This window comes from Zootoca vivipara, chromosome 4 (genome assembly GCF_965207765.1).
Source record: "Zootoca vivipara chromosome 4, rZooViv2.hap1.1, whole genome shotgun sequence".
NCBI lineage: Eukaryota > Metazoa > Chordata > Lepidosauria > Squamata > Lacertidae > Zootoca > Zootoca vivipara.
In genome coordinates this window covers 52,271,581-52,293,859 of record NC_142587.1, presented here as the reverse complement: position 1 = coordinate 52,293,859, position 22,279 = coordinate 52,271,581, and the positions used below count along the sequence as shown (strand labels likewise).

Sequence of the window (22,279 nt, the reverse complement as noted above, 5' to 3'; positions counted from 1 at the left end):
AATGCCTCAAATTGGTACCTATACAATAGAAATAACTCCAAAATAGCCCTCTTTCTAATCAAAACATTCCTCTGGGTGGTGATATGGATATAGTATGTTGTGTATATGTCAGGGACAAGCACATTTTGAGATCTGGCATTGGGTAGTGGGGACAACCAAATCCCTCTCAGCCAGTGCTGATGGGACAGTCACCACGGCTCAGCCTAACCTACTTCACAGGGTTGTTGTGAAGGGAACACCCTGAGCTCTTTGGGGGAAAAGAGGGAATAATGAAGTTAATTTGAATGATCCATGCGTGGCCCTAGTTTGCATGATCAAACTGCTCTCTTGCAGCATTTTCATTTATAGGAATTATATCCTGCTCCTTATCACAAGTTATATTGGGGAAATGGGGTGTCATAAGAATCTAAAATTTAAATCATTGGCCAATCCATCTCTCTCACTCACTCACTCACACTCACACACACACACACACACACACACACCCTCCATAGCTCCCTTTTAAGTCGTGAAAGAGAGAGCCATTTCTCCCCATAATTTAAATTATGTTTGTGGGGAAATTGAGCTTGGAATAAGCACAAGAATATGTTCTCCAAGGCCAGTTCCTCCTCCCACCCACAGCTGCTTGCTTTTCAGCCTGCTAGTCTGGCTGACTGAGAGACTTTCTATTGTTGACATTTCCTGTCAATAAAAGGGATGTACCCATTTCTTTAAGAGCTTGCCATAGTTTGCTGTGGTCGACATAGCCAAATGCTTTTGCGTAGTCAATGAAGCAGAAGTAGATGTTTTTCTGGAACTCTCTAGCTTTCTCCATAATCCAGCGTATGTTTGCAATTTGGTCTCTGTTTCCTCTGCCCCTTCGAAATCCAGCTTGCACTTCTGGGAGTTCTTGGTCCACATACTGCTTAAGCCTGCCTTGTAGAATTTTAAGCATAACCTTGCTAGCATGTGAAATGAGTGCAATTGTGCGGTAGTTGGAACATTCTTTGGCATTGCCCTTCTTTGGGATCGGGGTGTAGACTGATCTTCTCCAATCCTCTGGCCACTGCTGAGTTTTCCAAACTTGCTGGCATATTGAATGTAGCACCTTAACAGCATCATCTTTTAAAATTTTAAATAGTTCAGCTGGAATATCATCACTTCCACTGGCTTTGTTATTAGCAATGCTTTCTAAGGCCCATTTGACTTCACTCTCCAGAATGTCTGGCTCAAGGTCAGCAACCACACTACCTGGGGTGTATGAGACCTCCATATCTTTCTGGTACAGTATTCTTGAAGAATTGATGCTTTAGGATACTTTTGAATTATGGTGCTGGAGGAGACTCTTGAGAGTCCCATGGACTGCAAGAAGATCAAACCTATCCATTCTTAAGGAAATCAGCCCTGAGCGCTCACTGGAAGGACAGATCCTGAAGCTGAGGCTCCAATACTTTGGCCACCTCATGAGAAGAGAAGACTCCCTGGAAAAGACCCTGATGTTGGGAAAGATAGAGGCCAGAAGGAGAAGGGGACGACAGAGGACGAGATAGTTGGACAGTGTTCTCGAAGCCACCAACATGAGTCTGACCAAACTGCAGGAGGCAGTGGAAGACAGGAGTGCCTGGCATGCTCTGGTCCATGGGGTCACGAAGAGTCGGACACGACTAAACGACTGAACAACAACAACAAACTTGTGGCTCCCTGACAATTTTTGAAGATTGTGTATATGGGGGTGAGGGGCAGGGGGTGAGCGTTTTCCAAGAGGACATTTTAACGGCCCAGTATTTTTCTGCAAAGGTAGGAGGTTCTCTGGTTGCATCCTGTACACTTATACTTTACTGTCCCTTGCATACACATCAATATGCCCCATTCTATTGGACATTTATAGCAACTGGCTATAATACTTTTTAAAAAATCCTTTTAAAATTTGATTGCTTTGGCAAATAAATATAAGGTGCATTTTAAAAGATGTGGAGAAAGGTTTACTCAGAAAGGGATTTTGTTTATCTTGCATTAGAATGATAGGTACAGGACAATGTGCAGTCTTATGTTAATGTGAATAGAGAAATTAATATTAATTATGGCATTCATCATAGTAAATGATGGATTAGTTTTCATTGTAGTTCTTCACAATTAATTTTGTTAAATCTTTTTTTTTTAATGAAGAGAGTTTTTTTTAAAAATTCCTAAATATATTAAGCGGATATTAATACACTTACAATCAAGTAGAAATTTCTTTTGTTGTGATAGAGCTACTTGTTACATTTGTTAGAAGATAGAAGCCTTCTAATTGGTCATTCTTTAAGTCTTCTTCAGAACATTATATCTTGAATCCCTGGCTTCTATATATTATTCAGCAAACTCATTACAGAGGTAATGTTGGCATATTTCACAGTATTTTAATTATGTATCTTCTTGGCAATAGCTGCTTAATGTCAACAGCATATTTCTTAAAGGTCAATTAGTGTGTCTCTTCCCTCTCTCCTTTGGCATTTGTAGTAGCTTGTTCCCATTCCATATCAACAACAAGGACACTAAATGAAGGTGTGATGTTATTGAAATAAGTAAAAAAAAAAATTGAAAAAATAATATTGGGATAGTTAAGTATATTGTTCTTTCCAGATAACATCCCTGTTGGTTTCTTCTTATTATTATTATGTTTGCTGCTGTTTTGAGAATTACAGTATGAAAACCAATGCACAGCAAAATTGCACGCTGCTGTTTTGCAAGATGCGTAACACACAACCACATCCATTTTTGCACTTCAGCTGTGATGCTGTGTGCGCGCCTCTTTGGCTATTTGTGTTAACAGTCCTCGCATCTTGGGTGAATTAGATTGGAATATTCATGAAGGGAGGATCGTGTGTACCAAAACCTTGGAAAGCCACTACAAGTAAGTACAGAGTAAACAGAACTAAGATAGATGTGATATGACTTGGTGCAAGGCAGCCTACTATAACTTACATATTTCAAGGAAGGTGAGATAAGTAGGTTTCTGCCTCTTACAGTGAACTCCTATAGATACCTACTCAGCAGTAAATTCCATTGAGTCCAGTGGGGCTTACACTCCAGTAAGCAGATTTAGGATTGCAGCCTTAAAGACATTACAAATACTGTATTATGTTTTTACTTATTCTCTACCAAATGGACCATTGGTATAAAATGCTGTAGCTGCTTCAAATGCTTCCGTTTTAGAGGATATTCACCATTAATATGATGCCATTTAAAAATGTAATGTGTAATGTGTCAGGTGGCTCTGCCAAACATCTAAATTTGCCTCAGTTTAGAAGTCAGTTTCCTCGTAAATAATTGGTTTGCCTTCCAAATAAAAATGCTAATGATTGAGGCATTAGACCTATAAATGACAATGCACCTCTTATTTTGAGTATCTAGATGGCTGATCGAGTGCTTGTGATTGGCAGTGGGGGCAGAGAACATGCTTTGGCTTGGAAATTGGCACAGTCTCCACATGTGAAACAGGTACTGGTTGCTCCAGGAAATGCCGGTACAGCTAATGATGGCAAAATCTCTAATTCAGGTGAAGAGCTTGTAGTATTTTGTGACTTTTCCTGCATTGGGTATATTTGAATGTATTTGAATGGTCATACAGTGGAGAAACACACCCATGCCACTTTTCCAAAACAGTATTGCGTAAATGTAAATGCTAAGGGTGAGAAAAATCAATGCTTTGAACATGTCTGACTTTTTATGTTAACTCAGCAGAATGCACATACAAAAATGCAAGTGCTACAACGGGGTAGTCAACCTTTTTATACCTTCTGCCCACTAATGCATCTTTCTTGATGGCAAAATTTCCTTACCGCCCACCAGTGCTCGATGGAAGGATTCAGCTTGTGCTGTAGATAGAACCTGCTACCGCCCACCTAGAGACCTGAAATGCCCACTAGTGGGCGGTAGGGACCAGGTTGACAACCCCTGCGCTACAGGATAAAAAAAAAAATACAAGACATTCATTGAAGGGACTTCCGCCGAGGCATCATGGCGCGTGCCACGGCGCCACGGAGCTCCTAAGGGCAGCCAACGTGGTCGCGTTGCCTGAGCGACTCCTGAGCCGCGGGGATCGCCGCCGTTGCCGTGCGAGGGTCGGGGGGAGGCTCGGTAGACCAGCTGAGGAGTCCCCCCCCCAGCGAACCGGAATTTGGAGCCGGAATCTGGGGCGCCCGGCTGCTAATCAGCCGTTGATCAGGCGGGAACCCGGGACCCGCAGGCCTGGGATCTCCCGCCTCGCGGCACGCCGGGGCCTCGAAGAGTAAGCGGGGCGATCTTTTGCACTTACTACTACTACCATCGCCGCCGCGCTCAACTCGGAGGGGGAGAAGAGAGGAACCTTGTTCCAACCTCCGACCTGTCAATCATCCTCCCTACTGCTGCTGCGCCGCTGCACCAGGGTCGCCCGGCTATCCGGAGCCCCGGGACTGGAGGGACCCAGGAGGCAAGTGCGGGGGTGCCTAGGGAAGGAAAGAGGTCCAGGCCTCGCTGCCCCACTGCCGAGCCACCGCCATTTCTTCCGCCGCCGATATTGAAAGAGAGGTAGGCCCACCCTGAGCCCACTTTCCCGCCAAGTGAGCCAAAGGCCCAGAGGAAGGCCCAGTGGAAAGGCCTCGATTTTTCTATTTTCAAATATATATTTATTTTTATTGTTATAATTTTTTATTGTTATAATTTTTTATTGTTATAATTTTTTGAATTATTTTTATTATTATAAAAAAAAAATTTTTTTTGAACATATATATATATATATGTATATATATATATAGGGTTCTTTTTTTTAAAAAAAAGAAATATAATTTTTTTTTTTAAAAAAAATTTTTTTTAAAGATATTTACGTATTACACACACACACACACTTCTCGTTTCCTTCTTTTAGAAAATATTCCTTTTCCTTAAAATTTTTCTTCTATAAAAATAGAAGTGATTTTTTTTCCCTCTCTCTCTCCCCCTTTTTTTAGAAGAAGAGAGAGAGGGAGAATAATATTTTTTCCTTTTTTTTATCTTTAACTGTATATATATATATATATATATTTTAAAAAAGAAGTATCATTACCCTTTATCCCTTTCGCTTTTTAACACCCAAACCCCCTCTTTTCATACACTTTAACCCTCTAAGAAAAATTCTTATTTTTACCCTCCATCCCACTTGTTACTTCTGCCCCTTTTCTCTCTCTCTTTTTCGACTCCTTCTTCCCTTTAATTTGAATCCCCCCCATCTACTCTGTTTATCACCCTATCTCCAATAGGGTAGCCTTTCCTCCCACCCATCACCTCCCCCTTTTAAAAAATAAAATAAAGTAAAGTAAAATAACTTAAAAAACAAAACAAAAAACCCCCACTTCTGTTATACCTTTATCTTCCTTCCTTCTTTCCAATACATAAACCTTTATCTTCCTTCCTTCTCTCCAATACATAAACCTTCTCCTTAAACCCCTTCCCAGAAGCTGGATTCCCCTTTATTCTTCTCTTCCTTATCTTCCCCTTCTACCTCACTTCTCACCCCACCCTCACTTTTGTTTTATACCCTTTTTGCTTGCTAGATTGCTTACTTGATCACCTCTAAATCGAACCCCCCCTTCATTTGCCTGTTTGTTTGTCTGTCTCTGCTTGTTTGTCTATCTGTCCACTGGTACACCCACCTCTCTGAGTACCAGACCACCGCTTTGACAACACTGTTGAAGCGAACACGACAACCTCAGAGGCGTCCTTATAACATCACCAAGGCATGACACAAATGATTGCCTAAACCGAACGCTCTGCAGAAGCCACCAGTCAACAACGCCTGATTAATCCAATAACCCAACACCCAGAAATCATCATCGCCATAACTCCTAACCGTAACACGTCCCACTCTGAGAGAATGCCAAACAAACCTCAAACCAAGAACGTCAAGGAAATGAAGGTGTCACCAACTAAAAAGATGGTAAAAAACAATGAGACCGCAACACCTCCTCAAAATGATGAAATATTACAACACCTAAGAGAAATGGAAGAGAGGATGACAAGTAAATTGGAAGCTGCAGTGGAAAATGCAACGACCCCTATACAGCTACTAATCAGTAATCTTACCTCCAGAGTGGAAGCTCTAGAAAAGAAGAATCAACTGCAAGAAGGAATAATAGAGCAATATCGGGATGAAACCACACGCATGAATGAGAAATTGTGCGAACTGGAAAGAGAAAATGAAGAATTGAGAATTAAACAAGCAGACATCGAAGACCGAAACAGACGCTGCAATATCCGCTTCCGCAACTTCCCAGAAAAAGCAGAGGAGAAAAGCCCAGCAGACCTAATTGTGAGCTGGTTGAAAGATACAATCCCAAATCTGACACTCGAGGTTTCCGATCTGGAAAGGGCACACAGAGCTCTAAAACCTTTGCCAAAACCTGGTGCCCACCCAAGAGACATCATAGTGTGCTTTTCACGCTACAGAAAAAAGGAGGAGATATGGAACAGCCTCAAGAACTCAACCAATCTCCATTACAAAGACAATTCCATATTGGTCCTACAGGATCTATCCCAGGACACCCTAAATCGGAGAAAAAACCTACGTCCATACACTCAGCTTCTTCAGCAAAAAGGGATTCGATACCGTTGGGGCTTTCCCTTCCGTCTCATCGTGACAACCGATACAACGCAATACATGGCTACCAACGAAAGGGAAGCCCAACAACTATTGAGGAACCTTGGACTCGACCCTTCATCGAACCAGCAACAGAAAGACCCACCAAGTGACAGCCGAGATCAAGAAAGTGGAATAACAGTAAATGAATGGATGGAAGTAAAGAGGGGAAAGAGACAACAGAAGCAATACATCAAGACTCGTCGATTCAATCATCTACCATCGCGCACAAAATCATTCTACCGAACATTCTCCACAGGACGCCAAACCACGATCAACCGAACCAAAACATCACTGATGAACAACCCTACAACAACAACAACAACCACAGCTGAATGAGGCAACTGGAAAGCATCTCAAACTGCAGGACTGGTGATCCCCCTACCCCCTCCCCCCTCCCCATAGGCCTTGAACATAACTATCATCATCAATATCCCCCCCCAACACCACACCTCCATAGAATCTACCCCATCCCAACCCCACCCCGACACCAGTCCAGATAACCTCAATCACATTCCCCATCAACCACAGCCCATATCTCCAGTATCCCTTTCATACCAAACAAGAGAAAAACAGCTCCCCCAACATCCATAACACAACTCACTATCAGGCTAAAACATGATACCTATTCAACAACATGGTGGCACCAGAGCGCGCCAACACATACACACACTCTAACACATCAGTGATGTTGCTATTAACATTGGCAACATTGCTCACGAACCTTATACCTGACACTAACATTACAAAACCACTCTACACCGTCTCGCTGATCACCCCCTGTCACAAACGACAAGGGGGAAGGCCTGTCCTTGAGTACAGCCCTTCACATCAGCCGAGATCAAGGACCAACCGGCTATTTGCCAAAAGGTCCAAAATACCCCAAACGTACACCTATATAACTACATATAGGAAACCCTCTATAATTTACCTCCCACTCTTTAACCCGATTCTAATTTTAATCCCATTGAACCCCCACCCGCCACATCATAAGTCAGCGCAACTCCAATGGTTCAATACACAACACGAAGTGAGGGACATAGGACAACCCAGACGGGTTGGCAAGGAACCATCCTACAGAATGAATAAACAAGATGGCTAGCTTAAAAGCAATCACACTAAATGTGAGGGGGCTGGGAAATCCCATCAAGAGAAAACGTATCACCTCATACATAAATACCATGAAACCACACATCACCTTCCTACAAGAAATACACAACCCACCCAAAGGGAACAAACTCCTGAATGACCCTCGTTTTAGTCAACAATGGGTAGCACAAGGCTCAGGAAAGGCTCGCGGAGTAGCTGTAATAATTAGTAGAGACTTAAATTTCAAATCCATAACAGTCCTAAAGGACAAAAAAGGTAGATTCATTTTCATTAAAGGAATACTAGATGGCAAAATTAAACTGACAATTGGCTCATTATATGGCCCTAACTCGAGACAACTTGAATTCTTTCAAAAAACACTAAACAAGTTCCTTTCTTTCTCTGAGGGGGAAGCAATTCTAGGAGGCGACCTTAACTTAAATATTAAGGGCATAACTCTGGAAAACACACATCCTGTAAACTTACAGGCAACCCTCCTCAACCCCCCCTCCCAAACAACTAAGGCTTCTTACAAGTTACTAAAAATGTTAAAAAACAGGGGTCTCTATGACATCTGGGGCGAACACAACCCAGGAGACACCACCCACACATTCCAGTCCGGACGTCATGGTACAACGTCCAGACTGGACAGCATCCTGCTCACACAGGGTCTGATCCCCTTGGTAGAATCAACAAACATAGGCAGCATCAAAATCACAGATCATGCCCCAGTAGAAGTCACTGTTAAAATAGGTGAAGAAACGCAAACCACTCCATCATGGTCTTTCAGTCCCATTCTAACCACAAACACCCAAATTAGAGCAAGTATCACAAAAACTCTCCAAAACTATTTTAAGGAGAATGATGTAGACAATATAAATACCCCCCTCTTATGGGACGCTATGAAAGCGGTGACCAGAGGAGTTTGCATAAAAGAGAAAGCACTCCTTAAAAAACAAACCTCTTCAAAAATTAACAAAATAGAACAAGAAATTATTGCCCTCTCATCACGTTACAAACAAACAGGTTCCAAAAAACTACTTAAACTTCTAGAACAAAAGAGAAGAGAATTAGACTCCTTAGAAATCAACAAAACAATGATCAATATTTTATATTCTAAACAGCGCTTCTATGAGTACGGAGGGAAAAACTCCAGACTATTAGCAAATAGATGCAGGAAAAAAGCACTTAAAACAAGAATACACTGCATCACCAAAAAAGATGGCAACGTAACATTTTCCCCGAAAGAAATAACTTCTGAATTTGCAGAATTCTACTCCAACCTGTACACCTCCCACAACCCATCTGAGGAAGGAATTAGAAAATTCCTGGCAGGACTGACCATGCCCACTTTAACCGATGAAGAACAGGAACGCATGGACAGCCCTATCACCCCCGAGGAAATAGACACAGTTCTTAAAAACTTGAAATCACACAAAGCACCGGGCCCAGATGGCTTCACAGCAGAATTCTATAAAAAATTTAAGGAACCCCTGCTGCCCTATATGTTACGCCTATTTAATGATATCATGAAAGGGGGGCTTATCCCCAAAACATGGAATCACTCCAAAATAGTCTCCATCCCAAAGCCATTGAAGGACAACCTCAAAGTAGAATCTTACCGCCCAATCTCATTAATAAATCAGGATTACAAGATATTTACATCAATCTTGGCCAATCGCTTAAAAATCTTCCTAGGTAATTTAATAGTCCCAGACCAAACCGGTTTCGTCCCTGGTCGCAACATTACAGACCCTATCAGGAAATTACTGAACTTAATTGAACACAGCAAAACAACCAAACTTCCACTGACAATTATGTCCCTAGATATCCTCAAAGCTTTTGATTGCTTAGAGTGGAAATACTTATTAGCGGTACTAACTAAAATGAAATTTGGCCCCAACTTCCTTCGAATTCTCAAACAAATATATTCTCAAGCCTCAGCAAATTGCAGAATTAATAATATGAACTCAAACACCATAGCAATCCAAAGAGGCACAAAACAAGGATGTCCGCTGTCTCCATTCTTATTTATCCTGGCTTTGGAGCCCCTAGCGATCCGAATCCGAGCAGCCACAGACATCAAAGGAGTGGAAATAAAAGGCAGAAATTATAAGTTAGGGCTCTTTGCAGATGACCTAATGGTCACAACATCAGACCCCTTAAATACAGCAACCTCCCTAATCAGAGAACTCAACGCATTTGCAATGGTGTCGGGCTTACAGGTAAACTTTGGTAAATCAGAAGCCATGTGCTTCAACACCCCTCCTCACATCCAAAAAGAACTTACCAATATCACCAAAATAAAACTCTGTCACACCAAATTCAGATACCTAGGAGTACAAATAACCAAGAACCTCAACAAATTATACCTCCACAATTACAAACCCCTGTGGCGACAAATAAACAAAGACCTAAAAAGATGGGACAGTATGAGTTTCACTCTTTCAGACAAAATAGCCATGGTCAAAATGGTCATCCTCCCAAAACTAACCTACCTATTCCAAACCCTTCCAATTTGGATCCCCCCAACCCAACTTCATAAATGGCAGGGAAAATTACATTCTTTTATTTTCTCACATAAAAAACCAAGGATTAGCATCAGATACCTTCACCTCCCCACCTCAGCAGGAGGATGGGGAATCCCCAACATAGAAACATACTACAACGCCAACCAAATACGCCATATAATCCCATATATACTTGAAGACGAGACTAAACAATGGGTACATCTGGAAAGGGACTCAATTGAAAATATCTGCACCACAGCATATCCATTTCTCCCAAACAAATTAAGGAAGATTCCCACAACACTCAACAGATACACACAAACCATGTTCAAAGCATGGAAAGCAGAAACTAGTAAATTATCTCCAACCCCATCCCCATTAACTCCCCTGGCTTACCATCCATTGTTCCATCATGCAGCACAAAACCTCCAGATGAAGACCTGGCAAACCAAAGGTTTACATCGCTTAATAGACTTTTATAAAGACAACAAACCTTTGACACCACAAGAAATACAGGACAAACTAGAAGACATCCCAATGCCCTGGTTAGCACAACATCAACTACATGCCTTTCTGAACAACCCAACTGTAAAACCAGCAGCAACTAGACCCCTGACAGCTTTCGAAAGCCTCCTCCAATTGCCAAAAGGACACGGAAAAGGGATGGTATCTGCAATTTACAAGATACTAATTCAGACTCCCATAGATCCTCTGGACAAGATAAAACGACAATGGGAGGATGACATAGGGTATGAAATCAACCCTACCCAATGGACTAAAATGTGGTCGAAACCCCCTTTCAAATCTATATCAATGAAAAGAAAAGAACTCTCGTTGAAACTAATTCACAGATGGTACCTGACTCCACGAAAATTATCACTAATACGATCAGGAATCTCATCAAAATGTTGGAGAGGATGCACTTCCACAGGCACGTACCTCCACATGTGGTGGGAGTGCCCTAAAATTCAATCATTCTGGAAGACATCCATGCAAGAAATTTGTAACATAACTAAGCAAGTGCTAGAAATTACCCCAGAATTGGTTTTACTAAATATCTTTCAGGATAACAACGCTCACGCAAATCATAAAGAACTTATAATCCATCTGTTGTCAGCAACCAGAAATATCGTAGCCAGGCACTGGAGGGACTTATCGGGAGTGGGCTTGGACCAATGGTACCAAGTTGTATGGGAAACAGCCTTGCTAGAAAAACTAACCAGTAAGCTGAAACTGACACGGGGACAAACAGAAGAAGACACCTTCACCCCAGTATGGTTCCCCTTCATCACTTATACAACCCAACAGGACAATGACAAAAAATTACCGTCAGCATACAAATCAATATGGCTAACTTGATCAAAACACCCTCCCTCCCCACTCACGCAAGAAATTAAGGATCATCACAGCCAACCATAAATGAACAACCACATTCTAAGACAAATCCTGACCTCTCTCACCAACAAAGAAGCACGAACTAACAACAGAGAACCTGCACAAATGACGCTGACGCTGAACCCCTACACATATCAAGAAAAACAGAAACATCGGCAATCCACCACACCCAACTCCCCATCCCACCTACCTCTTTCCCCCCTTTCCCCCCCTTCCTCATAATGTCTCAACAAGTAAAAAATTGATGTGTAAAAATGATGCATGAAAAGAAAGAGACATTGCACTACCTTTGTAACCTAAGAAATTCTTTAATAAAAATAATTTACAAAAAAAAAAGACATTCATTGAATCTGTGATGCACTTTAACTTCTGCAGATCAGGGATGACTGACTGACCATGACCACTTAATGAAGGAGTTGGAGTGTGTAATCAAACATGTTCAGCCCCTGAAACTCTTACCTAGATAACAAAGTGGTTTTTGGAAACACAATTTTAGTCAATTTCTACTTCCACAGATGGCCCACATACCCATTCCACATTGCTCAGCCTTTTAAGGGGTGCGTGCCCACCCTATTCCTTTCTAATGGGAGCCCAGAGGGCATGGCACTTGTTGGATCAACATCTTAGCTTGTGTAGCCATGCCTTGCACCTTCAACCCTTGTCTTGCTTATGTACTGTACTGCTTCGAGCAGGGGTAGGCAACCTAAGGCCCGTGGGCCAGATGCGGCCCAATTGCCTTCTCAATCTGGCCCACGGACGGTCCGGGAATCAGCATGTTTTTACATGAGTAGAATGTGTCCTTTTATTTTAAATGCATCTCTGGGTTATTTGTGGGGCCTGCCTGGTGTTTTTACATGAGTAGAATGTGTGCTATTTAAAATGCATCTCTGGGTTATTTGTGGGGCATAGGAATTCGTTCACCCCCCCCCCCAAAATAATCCGGCCCACCACATGGTCTAAGGGACAGCGGACCAGCCCACGGCTGAAAAAGGTTGCTGACCGCTGGCTTAGAGCATTAAAGTTACTGTGGGAGCCAGAGCACATAGGCTTTTGATGTAAGTTATCTTGGGATCTAAGCTACCAATTTATTATTTATCTACTAGTGGAATTCAGCCCGTTTAGAAACGGGCGCTAGAACGCTGCTCTCGTGCAGCGCCGGCATGGGACGGAGCTTCGGAGGTCTCCAAAGCCCCGTCTCATGCGGGAGGTGTGCGGCGAGGGGGGGGGGCGGGAGATCTTCTCCGAAACTCCGTCCCATGCCGGCGCTGCGTGCCAAGGCGGCGGGGGGGAGGAGCGCTTCTCACCCCCCCCCGCCTCGCCGCGGACCTGTCCTTGCTGTCGGCGGCAGAGGGACAGGAACAAAGGAGGAGAAAGCAGCCCTTTCTCCTCCTTCCTTCCTCTCCCTCCGCCGGCGACAGCCCTTTCTGTTGGTGGTGAGGGGAGAGGAACGAACGGAGAGAAAGCAGCCCTTTCTCTCCGTTCGTTCCCCTCCCACCACCGCCGACAGAAAGCACAGATCCCGGGGTTGCCGGCTCTGTCGGGTGGGGGGGAGGGAGAAGCAATCCGATCCTCTGCTTCTCCCTTCCCCCACCTGACAGAGCCAAATGCCGGCTCTGTTGGGCAGGGGAAGGGAGAAGCCGAAGACCGATCAGATCTTCTGCTTCTCCCTCCCCCCCACCCGACAGAGCCGGCAACCCCGCAGCGGGGGCTTCTCACCGTTTGCCTTCCCCCCAGGGGGAGGCAAACAGCGAAAAACCCCGCCACGCCATACTTCGGCTCCGGGACTGGCTTGGCGGCGGCGGGAAGAAGGGGAGGAATTCCTCCCCTTCTTCCCGCCGCTGCCAAGCCAGTCCCCGAGCCGAAGTGCGGCGCGGCGGGTGCTTTTCGCCGTGCTTTTCGCCGTTTGCCTCCCCCTTCACTCCGGGAAGTCAAACAGCGAAAAGCCCCCGCCGCGCCGCACTTCGGCTTGGGGACTGGCTTGGCGGCGGCGGGAAAAAGAGGAGGAATTCCTCCTCTTCTTCCCGCTGCCGCCAAGCCAAAGCCGGCTTCCCTCGGCGCCCGCTGCCGCTTCGGCCGAGGAAGCGCCGTCCCATGCCGGAGGTGCGCGGCAAGGCTGCCGGGGGGAGCGCTTCTTTCCCCCGCCGCCTCGCTGCGCACCTCCAGCATGAGACTGGGCTTCGGAGCGGCGGTTGGCCGTTGTCCCTCCGTCCAATCCCTGTATCCCTGGGGCACATGCGCAGTGACCCAGGGACACACGGGACAACTGGACGCAGGGACAACATGGACATTATTATATAGGATTATCTATTTCAGGGGTTTTAATTAGCAACCATACTATCCTAGCCCAGTTCTGCAAAGATCATAACATTGGGTTTGTGATTGCTGGACCAGAAGCTCTCCTTGTGACAGGTAAAGTTAGCAACTCCTTTCTTAGAAAAAAAAAACAAGTGCTCTAGATTTAAAAAAAAATAAAGGCCCAGTCTTGGGTAGCATAGGACCCCAGGTATCATCAAGTGGAGAGCAAAATGGGTTTTGAATAGCTGGTCTTCTTCTTCTTCTTCTTCTTCTTCTTCTTCTTCTTCTTCTTCTTCTTCTTCTTCTTCTTCTTCTTCTTCTTCTTCTTCTTGCCTTGTTGAAACTCTAGACAGTGTGTTTCCTACTGATAATCCTGCAGGTAGATAGACAGCAGCCAGAAGCCTCTTGTATGAGCATATGCATGTAGCATCTTGGAACATTGCATAAAAGAACTCCCTTGCTAGACCAGAGTTCATATTGATATAGATTCTATTTTGAAAACCATTGCATTGCAGTGGTACCTTGGGTTACAAACACTTCAGGTTACAGACTCCGCTAACCCGGCAGGTTAAGAACTTTACCTCAGGATGAGAACAGAAATCGCGTGCCGGCGGCAAGGCGGCAGCGGGAGGCCCCATCAGCTAAAGTGGTACCTCAGGTTAAGAATGTTTTCAGGTTAAGAACGGACCTCCGGAACGAATTAAGTTCGTAACCAGAGGCACCACTGTATTAGGCATCAAAACATACCTTGGCTACAGGTTTGATAAGTTAATTATAGATGCAGGCAGACTTTTAAAGAGAGAATTCAAGGTGACATGATAAACTGCATCGTTTTTTGTTTCTGAACTATAAACCCCCAAGCTCTTAAGCCTTCCTCCATACTGGTGAGCTGCCTGCTGATAATTTTAGTTGCTCTTTTAGCTCTGTGATACCATTCTGAGACAGGCAAGGAGTGTTAATTTAAAAAATCTGAATTCCATAGCAAGCTTTGTGTGAGCCTTTCAGTATTTTGTTGTTAGGAATCGTTGATGACTTGGTAGCGGCTGGAGTTAGATGTTTTGGCCCTACAGCCAGGGCAGCACAACTGGGAACAAGTCGAAGTTTCGCTAAGGTCTTTCTTGATCAACATGGAATTCCAACAGCAAGATGGAATGAATTTTTAAATCCGCAAGACGCTTGCACTTTTATTAATAGGTAAGCATTGTTTTCTCCATTAGCTTACGCTCTTTAGAGTTGATGGTATAGCTTTTTGGTGAATTAAATTAAAAAGGGACCCCAAACGTATTGAAAATTGTTGATGAATATTGTAGAATGGCCAAAAATCAACAAGTTTACTGTTCTAGATCTCAGTCTCTCCACTTTCAACCTCTACATTCTCTCCCTCACTACACACTAGGCTCGGCTTGCAGATCACAACCACAAGGCTCTGCAGTCAGCTACTGGATCCCAGAAAACAGGGGACACTTCTTCCTCTTATTTATTCATCAGCCTTGAATACAACAGCATTTTTATTGGTTGTTTCTTTTTGGGGGGGGAGGAGATACCAAAACAAAATAAGAAGGATGATAAAGCCTTTCACAATGTTTATTCCTTAGGTACTTCTAAACAAGGTTAAAGTGCCGTAATTTATCAGGGTGAATTTTTCCCTCACGCCTTTAATCACTCTAAGTTAGCCCAAGCCTTCCTTGAAGAAAGGCTGGATAAAGTTTAGAAAATAAATAATTGGAATATTCTCACGTAGCTCAGTATTGCCTACACAGACTGACTGTAAGTCTCCATGGTTCTCTCTCAGCCCTGCTTGGAGATGTGTTAAAATTGTCCTTTCTCTAAAATGTTGTGTTCCAGACAGTCCAGGAACTTTTTGTTGTTGTTTTTTTAAAAAAGAGAGGAAAATTTTGACCATGTAATGAAAAGGAGTGACTTGCTTCTAATATGCTCTATCTTAAATTTAAAGTGCTGCTTTTCCTGAATTGGTGGTAAAGCCTAGTGGCTTTGGTCCTGGAAAAGAGATAATTCTTGCGCCCAACAGAGAGGAAGCCTGCAATGCAGTGCAAGAAATTCTGCAGGTGATTTATGCCTCTTTGTTAAGCTGTTGTGTGCTTTAATTTGGTTTATCATGGGGTTTTTTTAAATGTAAGGATAAATCTTACACTCGGGAATTAGATTGTAGTCCAACCCCCTGCAATGCAGGAATATGCAGCTGTATGTTTGTAAGGTAAGGCAAATGGGGATGCGGGCGGCACTGTGGTCTAAACCTCTGAGTCTCTTGGACTTGCCAATTGCAAGGTCAGCGGTTCGAGTCCCTGCGATGGGGTGAGCTTCCGTTGCTCTGTCCTAGCTTCTGCCAACCTAGCAGTTCGAAAGCACACCAGTGCAATTAGATAAATAGGGGAAGGTAAACGGCATTTCCATGCACTCTGTTACTTGGCACAGTGTTCCGTTGTGCCATAAGCGGTTTAGTCATGGTGGTCACATGACCTGGAAAGCTGTCTGCGGAGTGCGGACAAACACCAGCTCCCTCGGCCTGGAGCGAGATGAGCTCCGCACCCCATAGTCGCCTTCGACTGGACTTAACTGTCCAGGGGTCATTTACCTTTTACCTTACCTATGTTTGTATTTTGGGTAGGTTTTTTCTTCTTCTGTGACATTGTGCAGTGATGTCATTATATAATATTTTAAAAGGTGTTCTGACGTACAAAAACCAGTTATATGTTTAAACTGCAAATCATCACACCTCATAAAAATTTAGTAGGGAATCTAGAGTAGATTGTGGGCTACATGAAGGTTTACAGGTGAACAAAAAAAAAGTGACTTTATTGGAAATGATCTAAAAAAGAGCTTTCTTGTTAAAATGGAAGATGGAATGAAATTAGAATCTGACCGGTGGATTTTTTTTTCTTTTTTAATGCAGGGCAATGTTTTTGGAGACACCCAAGATACCGTAATAATTGAAGAACTTCTTAAAGGGGAAGAGTTTTCTGTGTGTTTTCATTAAGTATTGCAGTCAGAGTTACCCTGTATTGTTTTTGTATAGTCCACAAACTTTAATTATTATTAATAGAAAGAGCCAAGGCCAGCCTGAGGCAACAGGAGGTGGCTCAAGCAAGCCCCATCTCATTGAAGGTGGCAGCGGAGAAAATATGAGCCCAGAGAGGAGCAGTCAGGGCATTGGAGGCAGCAGCAGAGGAGATACAGGTGGGAGACTGAGGGAGCATTGAGCAACAAGTACGGGACGTGTTGAGCAATACACTCCTGGGTCCCCTGGATCTGCTGTCTCTCACAGCTTCCCTCAGCCTGCTGCCTGAAGCAACTACCTCACTGAGCCTCATGGGTGGGCTGTCCCTGACTATAGCAATGTGGTTCACCTAGCACAGAGCACAATGTTAGCATGATTTACTGCTATTTCCCAGTGTGGTTTAGTGGATAATTTGGTGGACTGGCAAGATCTATATTCAAAACTCGACTCTGCCATGAAGCTTACTGGGTCACCCCAGGCTACTAGTCACATGCTCTGAGCCTGACCTGCCTCCCAGGATTGTTTTGTGGATAAGAATAGGAGGCCTTTAAATCCTTGGGGGAAAGGCAGGGTAAATTCCAGAGGAACCACATAATTTGCTGAACCACAAGGAGTTTTTGAGCTTTTGGGTGCTAATTTGACAGTTCCTGTCTGATGAGAGTTATCAGCAAATATAGGGATTTTATTGTGCATTGTTATCATAGTTTTTAGCATGCTGTAAACCTTGATGCACAATAATTATTATTTCCATCAAGGGATCCTAAGGGGACTTGCTTTACAAACCTTTGCAGGGTAAAATACAAACAGAATTTTCAGAGTTAGCAGCTTCAGGCACAGAAGGGGAAGGCACAGAAACATAACTGGACACTTCTGCAATTGGTAGGGACCTGCTGCGTAGACTTTCATCTCCCCACAAGGATTCCAAAGAAAGGAAAAGAGACTTGGTGACTGCTTGTGGATTTGGGGGAGGGAGGAGCTAACAGATCTGCCTAAATAAAAATAAAAAATCCTTCCAGTAGCACCTTAGAGACCAACTAAGTTTGTCATAGGTATGAGCTTTCGTGTGCATGCACACTTATTCAGATACACTGAAACAGAAGTAACCAGACCCTTATGTATAGTCAGAGGGTGGGGTGTGTGTGATGGGAATGGGTGATGGGCTGATAGGAGTGGTAAACCTGTTGATGACTGTTAACGACTGTTAATGACTGCAATTGGTCTTGCAGGAAAAAGCTGAGGTGCTAAAGAAAGCTTGATCATGTATAATGAGATAAGAATCCTATGTCTCTGTTCATACCAGGTCTCTCCATGGTTTTAAGCTTGGTAATGAGTTGCAATTCAGCAACTTCTCTTTCCAGTCTGTTTCTGAAATTTTTCTGTAATAAAACAGCTACTTTGAGATCTTGTATAGAATCTCCTGGGAGATTGAAGTGTTCTCCTACTGGTTTCTCTGTCTAAGATCTGCCTAAGGCATTTTCTTGCCTGAGATGAAGGACAAGGTGGTCCCAATTCCCCTCCCAATTCCACGCCAGAAGTCAGACAGACTGGCGGCTGAATCTTACAATACCAGCAAAAGGACAGCATTCTCCATTGCATCTATGGATAGCAGGCTACCTTAGAGGGTGCGGGACAAACTATGCCTAGCTCACACAGCTTTTTCCTTCAACAGATCACTGCTCCCTGTCCTCCCCAGTATCTGCTGCCAGAGGCAGCTTCCTTACTCTGCGTAGTGGTAGGGTCTACTGTGGCAGTCAGAACATGGAGGAGTAGAGAATAGCAGCAGCCAACTTTTCACATGGTCACGTCAACTCTGTGACCTTAACTACAATTTGAGCGTCAGCCACTAGCTGGTGAAAATGAAAAGCTCTTGTTAATTTCAGCACTGCTGTGAAAGGCAGGACTGCAAGGACTGAATTAATAAGAGAGAAACTTGTGTACGTTGGTGTATAATGTGTGTGATTTTAGTGTGTTATATTTGTTGCTCAGTTTCTTGAATTTTCTCCTCAGTGCTTATGCTTTGTGGATGGAGTCACTTTTGCTCTCATGCCACCAGTCCAGATCCAAAAGCGACTATCTGATGAAGACTGGGGTCCAAGCACTGATGGAATGGGAGCTTATGGTCCAGTACCTCAGGTGCCAACAAGTTTTGTTCACTCTCTGCTTAGGACTCCATATGCCTTTTCCCTGGAAATCATATAGTGTGTTTTCTAAGTAATTTCTTGAGTGATGCTTTCAAATCTTTCTGGGTAATCCATGACAACTATTGACCTTAGAATAACAATGGACATAAGCGTCATCTCCTAGGGGCCCAGATCTTTTGTCCTCCCAATATATATATATATATATATATATATATATATATATATATATATATTGGGGGGAGCCCCCCCCCCAGTGTTCAGAACAATCGAGGTGGAGCAGGCTGAGCATGGAGCCCAGTGCAGCCTGGCTTCAGTGACTGGGTCCTCCTCCTCCTGCCACAGAGGGGAAGAGGGGAAGCAGCCCCTGGCTGGTGGCAGCAGCAGCAGGAGGACGAGGAAGAGGCCAGTCGTGGCTAGCAGTTCCTTCTCTTCCACTTTTTCCTCCTGCCACATAAGGGAAAGATGGGTGAAGCAGCCTCCAGCCTGTGGCAGTGGCAGGAGGAGCAGGAAGAGGCCAAGCACTAGAGAGGAGCCACCAGCCATTGAAGCCGTACTGCCACTGTGTTTGGCTCCACCCCCGGCTTCTCCCGACATTCTGAAGTCACCCACATGTCATTGCCTCCCCCCCCCCAGTCTTCTGTAGAAGTCGGTGCCTCTGTTAATGGAAAACCATATTATCAAGATTCTAGCATGCTAATGCTGTGCCGACAAATGTGTGTTGTACTCCACAGTCATACTTCAGAAGCACATAAATTGGTATTGAATGTGAAATTTAGCAGCTTGATCATCCCGACTCCATTCCCCCCCCCTCCCGGAAGACTGCAGATGTAAACTTGATAGTGGGTGGGGAACTTTCAGCAGATGACGGGGAGGGCTCTGAGCAGACTCTGTAGGAGTCAATGCCAAGACTTTGATGGCCTCCATGGAGTTGTCTGTCCTTCCGTGTGACTAGCAGAATTAAAATAAATTATTCTAAGAAATGGACTTAATACATGTAATTGATGCTAATGCAATTGAGAATGGTGCAAAACTCTAATGTTTATTTTTGTTGATCGAGTATGTACTTCCTTAGTCTTAGTGTTGCCCTCGTAGATGATGGCAGGAAGAACGATGGGGACAAAGCTTGAATTAGTTGCCTCTGCCTTTCATTGGCTTTGGCTCCATCTACTGTTGGTCTTTGTGTGAACAGTCCCAATGGGAACCAGCCCCTACTGGTGTTCAGTTACTTTTTTATCACAATGTTTAGATTTTTACACTGAGGGGGAAATTGCCTTCTCCTGTCCTTCTCCTGTTGCTCATTAGATTTCCGAAGTCCTTCTAGAAAAAGTTAAAGGTACACTTCTTCAACACATTATCAACAGCATGAAGCAAGAAGGCATATCTTATGTAGGTAAGAAGTTACACTTGACATCAAGTTCCTTAGGAATGATCATTCTGTCATATGACATTACTCCATCTGATTTATGTTGTGGATTTTCATCATATTGAAAACTCATTCCTATCTTCACGTAACAACTTACTATTTTTTGAGTCTTACTTAATGAATGACAACTTCTGGAGGAAGTATTTTATGAACGGAGAACTTGATCTTGTGCCAATAATAATAATATGCAGATTTTTTTTAAAAAAGAAATGCTTCGCTTCATCTCATACCATAGTCTACCGGTAGCTGTATGCATTTTAAAGACACGTTAAAACAGGCATAGGCAAACTCGGCCCTCCAGATGTTTTGGGACTACAATTCCCATCTTCCCTGACCACTAGTCCTATTAGCTAGGGATCATGGGAGTTGTAGTCCCAAAACATCTGGAGGGCTGAGTTTGCCTATGCCTGCATTAAAATATATACTTTGAATTTGTTACCTATAATTCTCTGATTCCTTTCAGGTGTGCTGCAGATAGAATTGATGCTTACCAAAGATGGTGTGAAAGTCTTAAGTTTTGACTGCTATTTTGGTGACCCCCAATGCCAGGTAAATCAGAGAGATGCAACCTAATCCTATGAACTACCATGACAGCAAATTAATATTTCAGATTGCATGTAATTTCTGCTCCAGCAGCATAGCATTACAGTTTGTAGTGCTGCATGGCCAACATTGTGAGTTAACAGAGGAGAAGCTGTTCAGTTTCTGTTAATTGGTTCTCATGGGAAACTTACAGATTCTTGCTTCATACAATTAACTCAAGGCAGTGTCAATTTACTCTTGGCAGAAAGCCACGGTCTGCCTGACCTGGAAACTACTCTCTGATTGGTTAATGACCAGCACTGAACTCTGTTATCTAGGAATGCTAGCACAGTTGTTTCTTGTTGGGTGTTAGGAGTAGGAGTGCTGCGTATGGTTGGGGAGAGAGAGACAGAGACGATTTATTTTGCTTTGCTTTGTATGCAGAAACTCTGCTGGTTTTATTTTCTTTTAATAAATCCTGTAAATAGTTATTCTGCGTCCAGCCGACTAGTCATTTCCACCTCAACTAGCTTCTGTGCTGTGCAGGAAAACTCTGCTACGTTTGGGCTAAAGCCACTAGAGCTATGCCTGACACTTCAAAATTCTAAGAGAAGCCAGTATAGCACAGTGACTAAATGGAACCAGTATAGTCTCTGTGCTTATGCTAGTCTCTCCTTTGGGGAGTTCACAGAAGTATAATCTCCCTGCAGTCAAATCAAATTGATTGCTGCAAACTTTATCCAAACAAATCGGGACAAATGCTCTATAACCAGGTCATTTGGTTTTAGGGTTGATTTCTAACCTGTAATCACTGTAAGCTAATTGCCACTGGTTTTTGGAAATAGAAAAGCATTGCAAAAGCAATGATTTGAACTAGATATAGTTGCTGAATCGTATATATTTATATATATACAATTGCTACCTATGTCCACTTTTGCAGGTAGTTGTTCAGCTTCTTAAAAATGATCTTTATGAAGTGATCCAAGCCACTATTGATGGCAGGCTCTGCAGTTCCATGTTGGCTTGGTCAGAGAATTGTACTGCTGTGTCGATTGTCATGGCAAGTGAAGGGCATCCGGAATGTTATAATCAGGGCAAAGAGATCACTGGTAATTCTTTTTTATTCTGAACAGTTCAATTACAAGGTACAATGAATAATTTCATTTTATGTTTTCTGACAGTTATTATTCCTTGTAAAAAAACCTATACCACAATAATCATCTTTCAGTTATAGTATTTTAAATTATTTACTAAATGTATTTCTTGTTAAATATT

The 22,279-nt window shown here is 43.4% G+C and overlaps 1 protein-coding gene across 1 annotated transcript in view; it reads left to right on the top strand.

The window, feature by feature from the left end:
- Positions 1-3,372: 3,372 nt before the first annotated feature.
- LOC118085722 (trifunctional purine biosynthetic protein adenosine-3-like) overlaps positions 3,373-22,279 on the top strand; it is a 33,651-nt gene continuing 14,744 nt past the window's right edge. The window contains exons 1-9 of the mRNA XM_088667913.1: positions 3,373-3,517; positions 13,921-14,016; positions 14,922-15,096; positions 15,857-15,968; positions 16,814-16,882; positions 18,926-19,051; positions 20,362-20,449; positions 20,946-21,031; positions 21,945-22,113. Of these exons, the coding sequence (XP_088524039.1) occupies positions 3,373-3,517; positions 13,921-14,016; positions 14,922-15,096; positions 15,857-15,968; positions 16,814-16,882; positions 18,926-19,051; positions 20,362-20,449; positions 20,946-21,031; positions 21,945-22,113 (1,066 nt within the window). The remainder of the gene's footprint in view (positions 3,518-13,920; positions 14,017-14,921; positions 15,097-15,856; positions 15,969-16,813; positions 16,883-18,925; positions 19,052-20,361; positions 20,450-20,945; positions 21,032-21,944; positions 22,114-22,279) is intronic.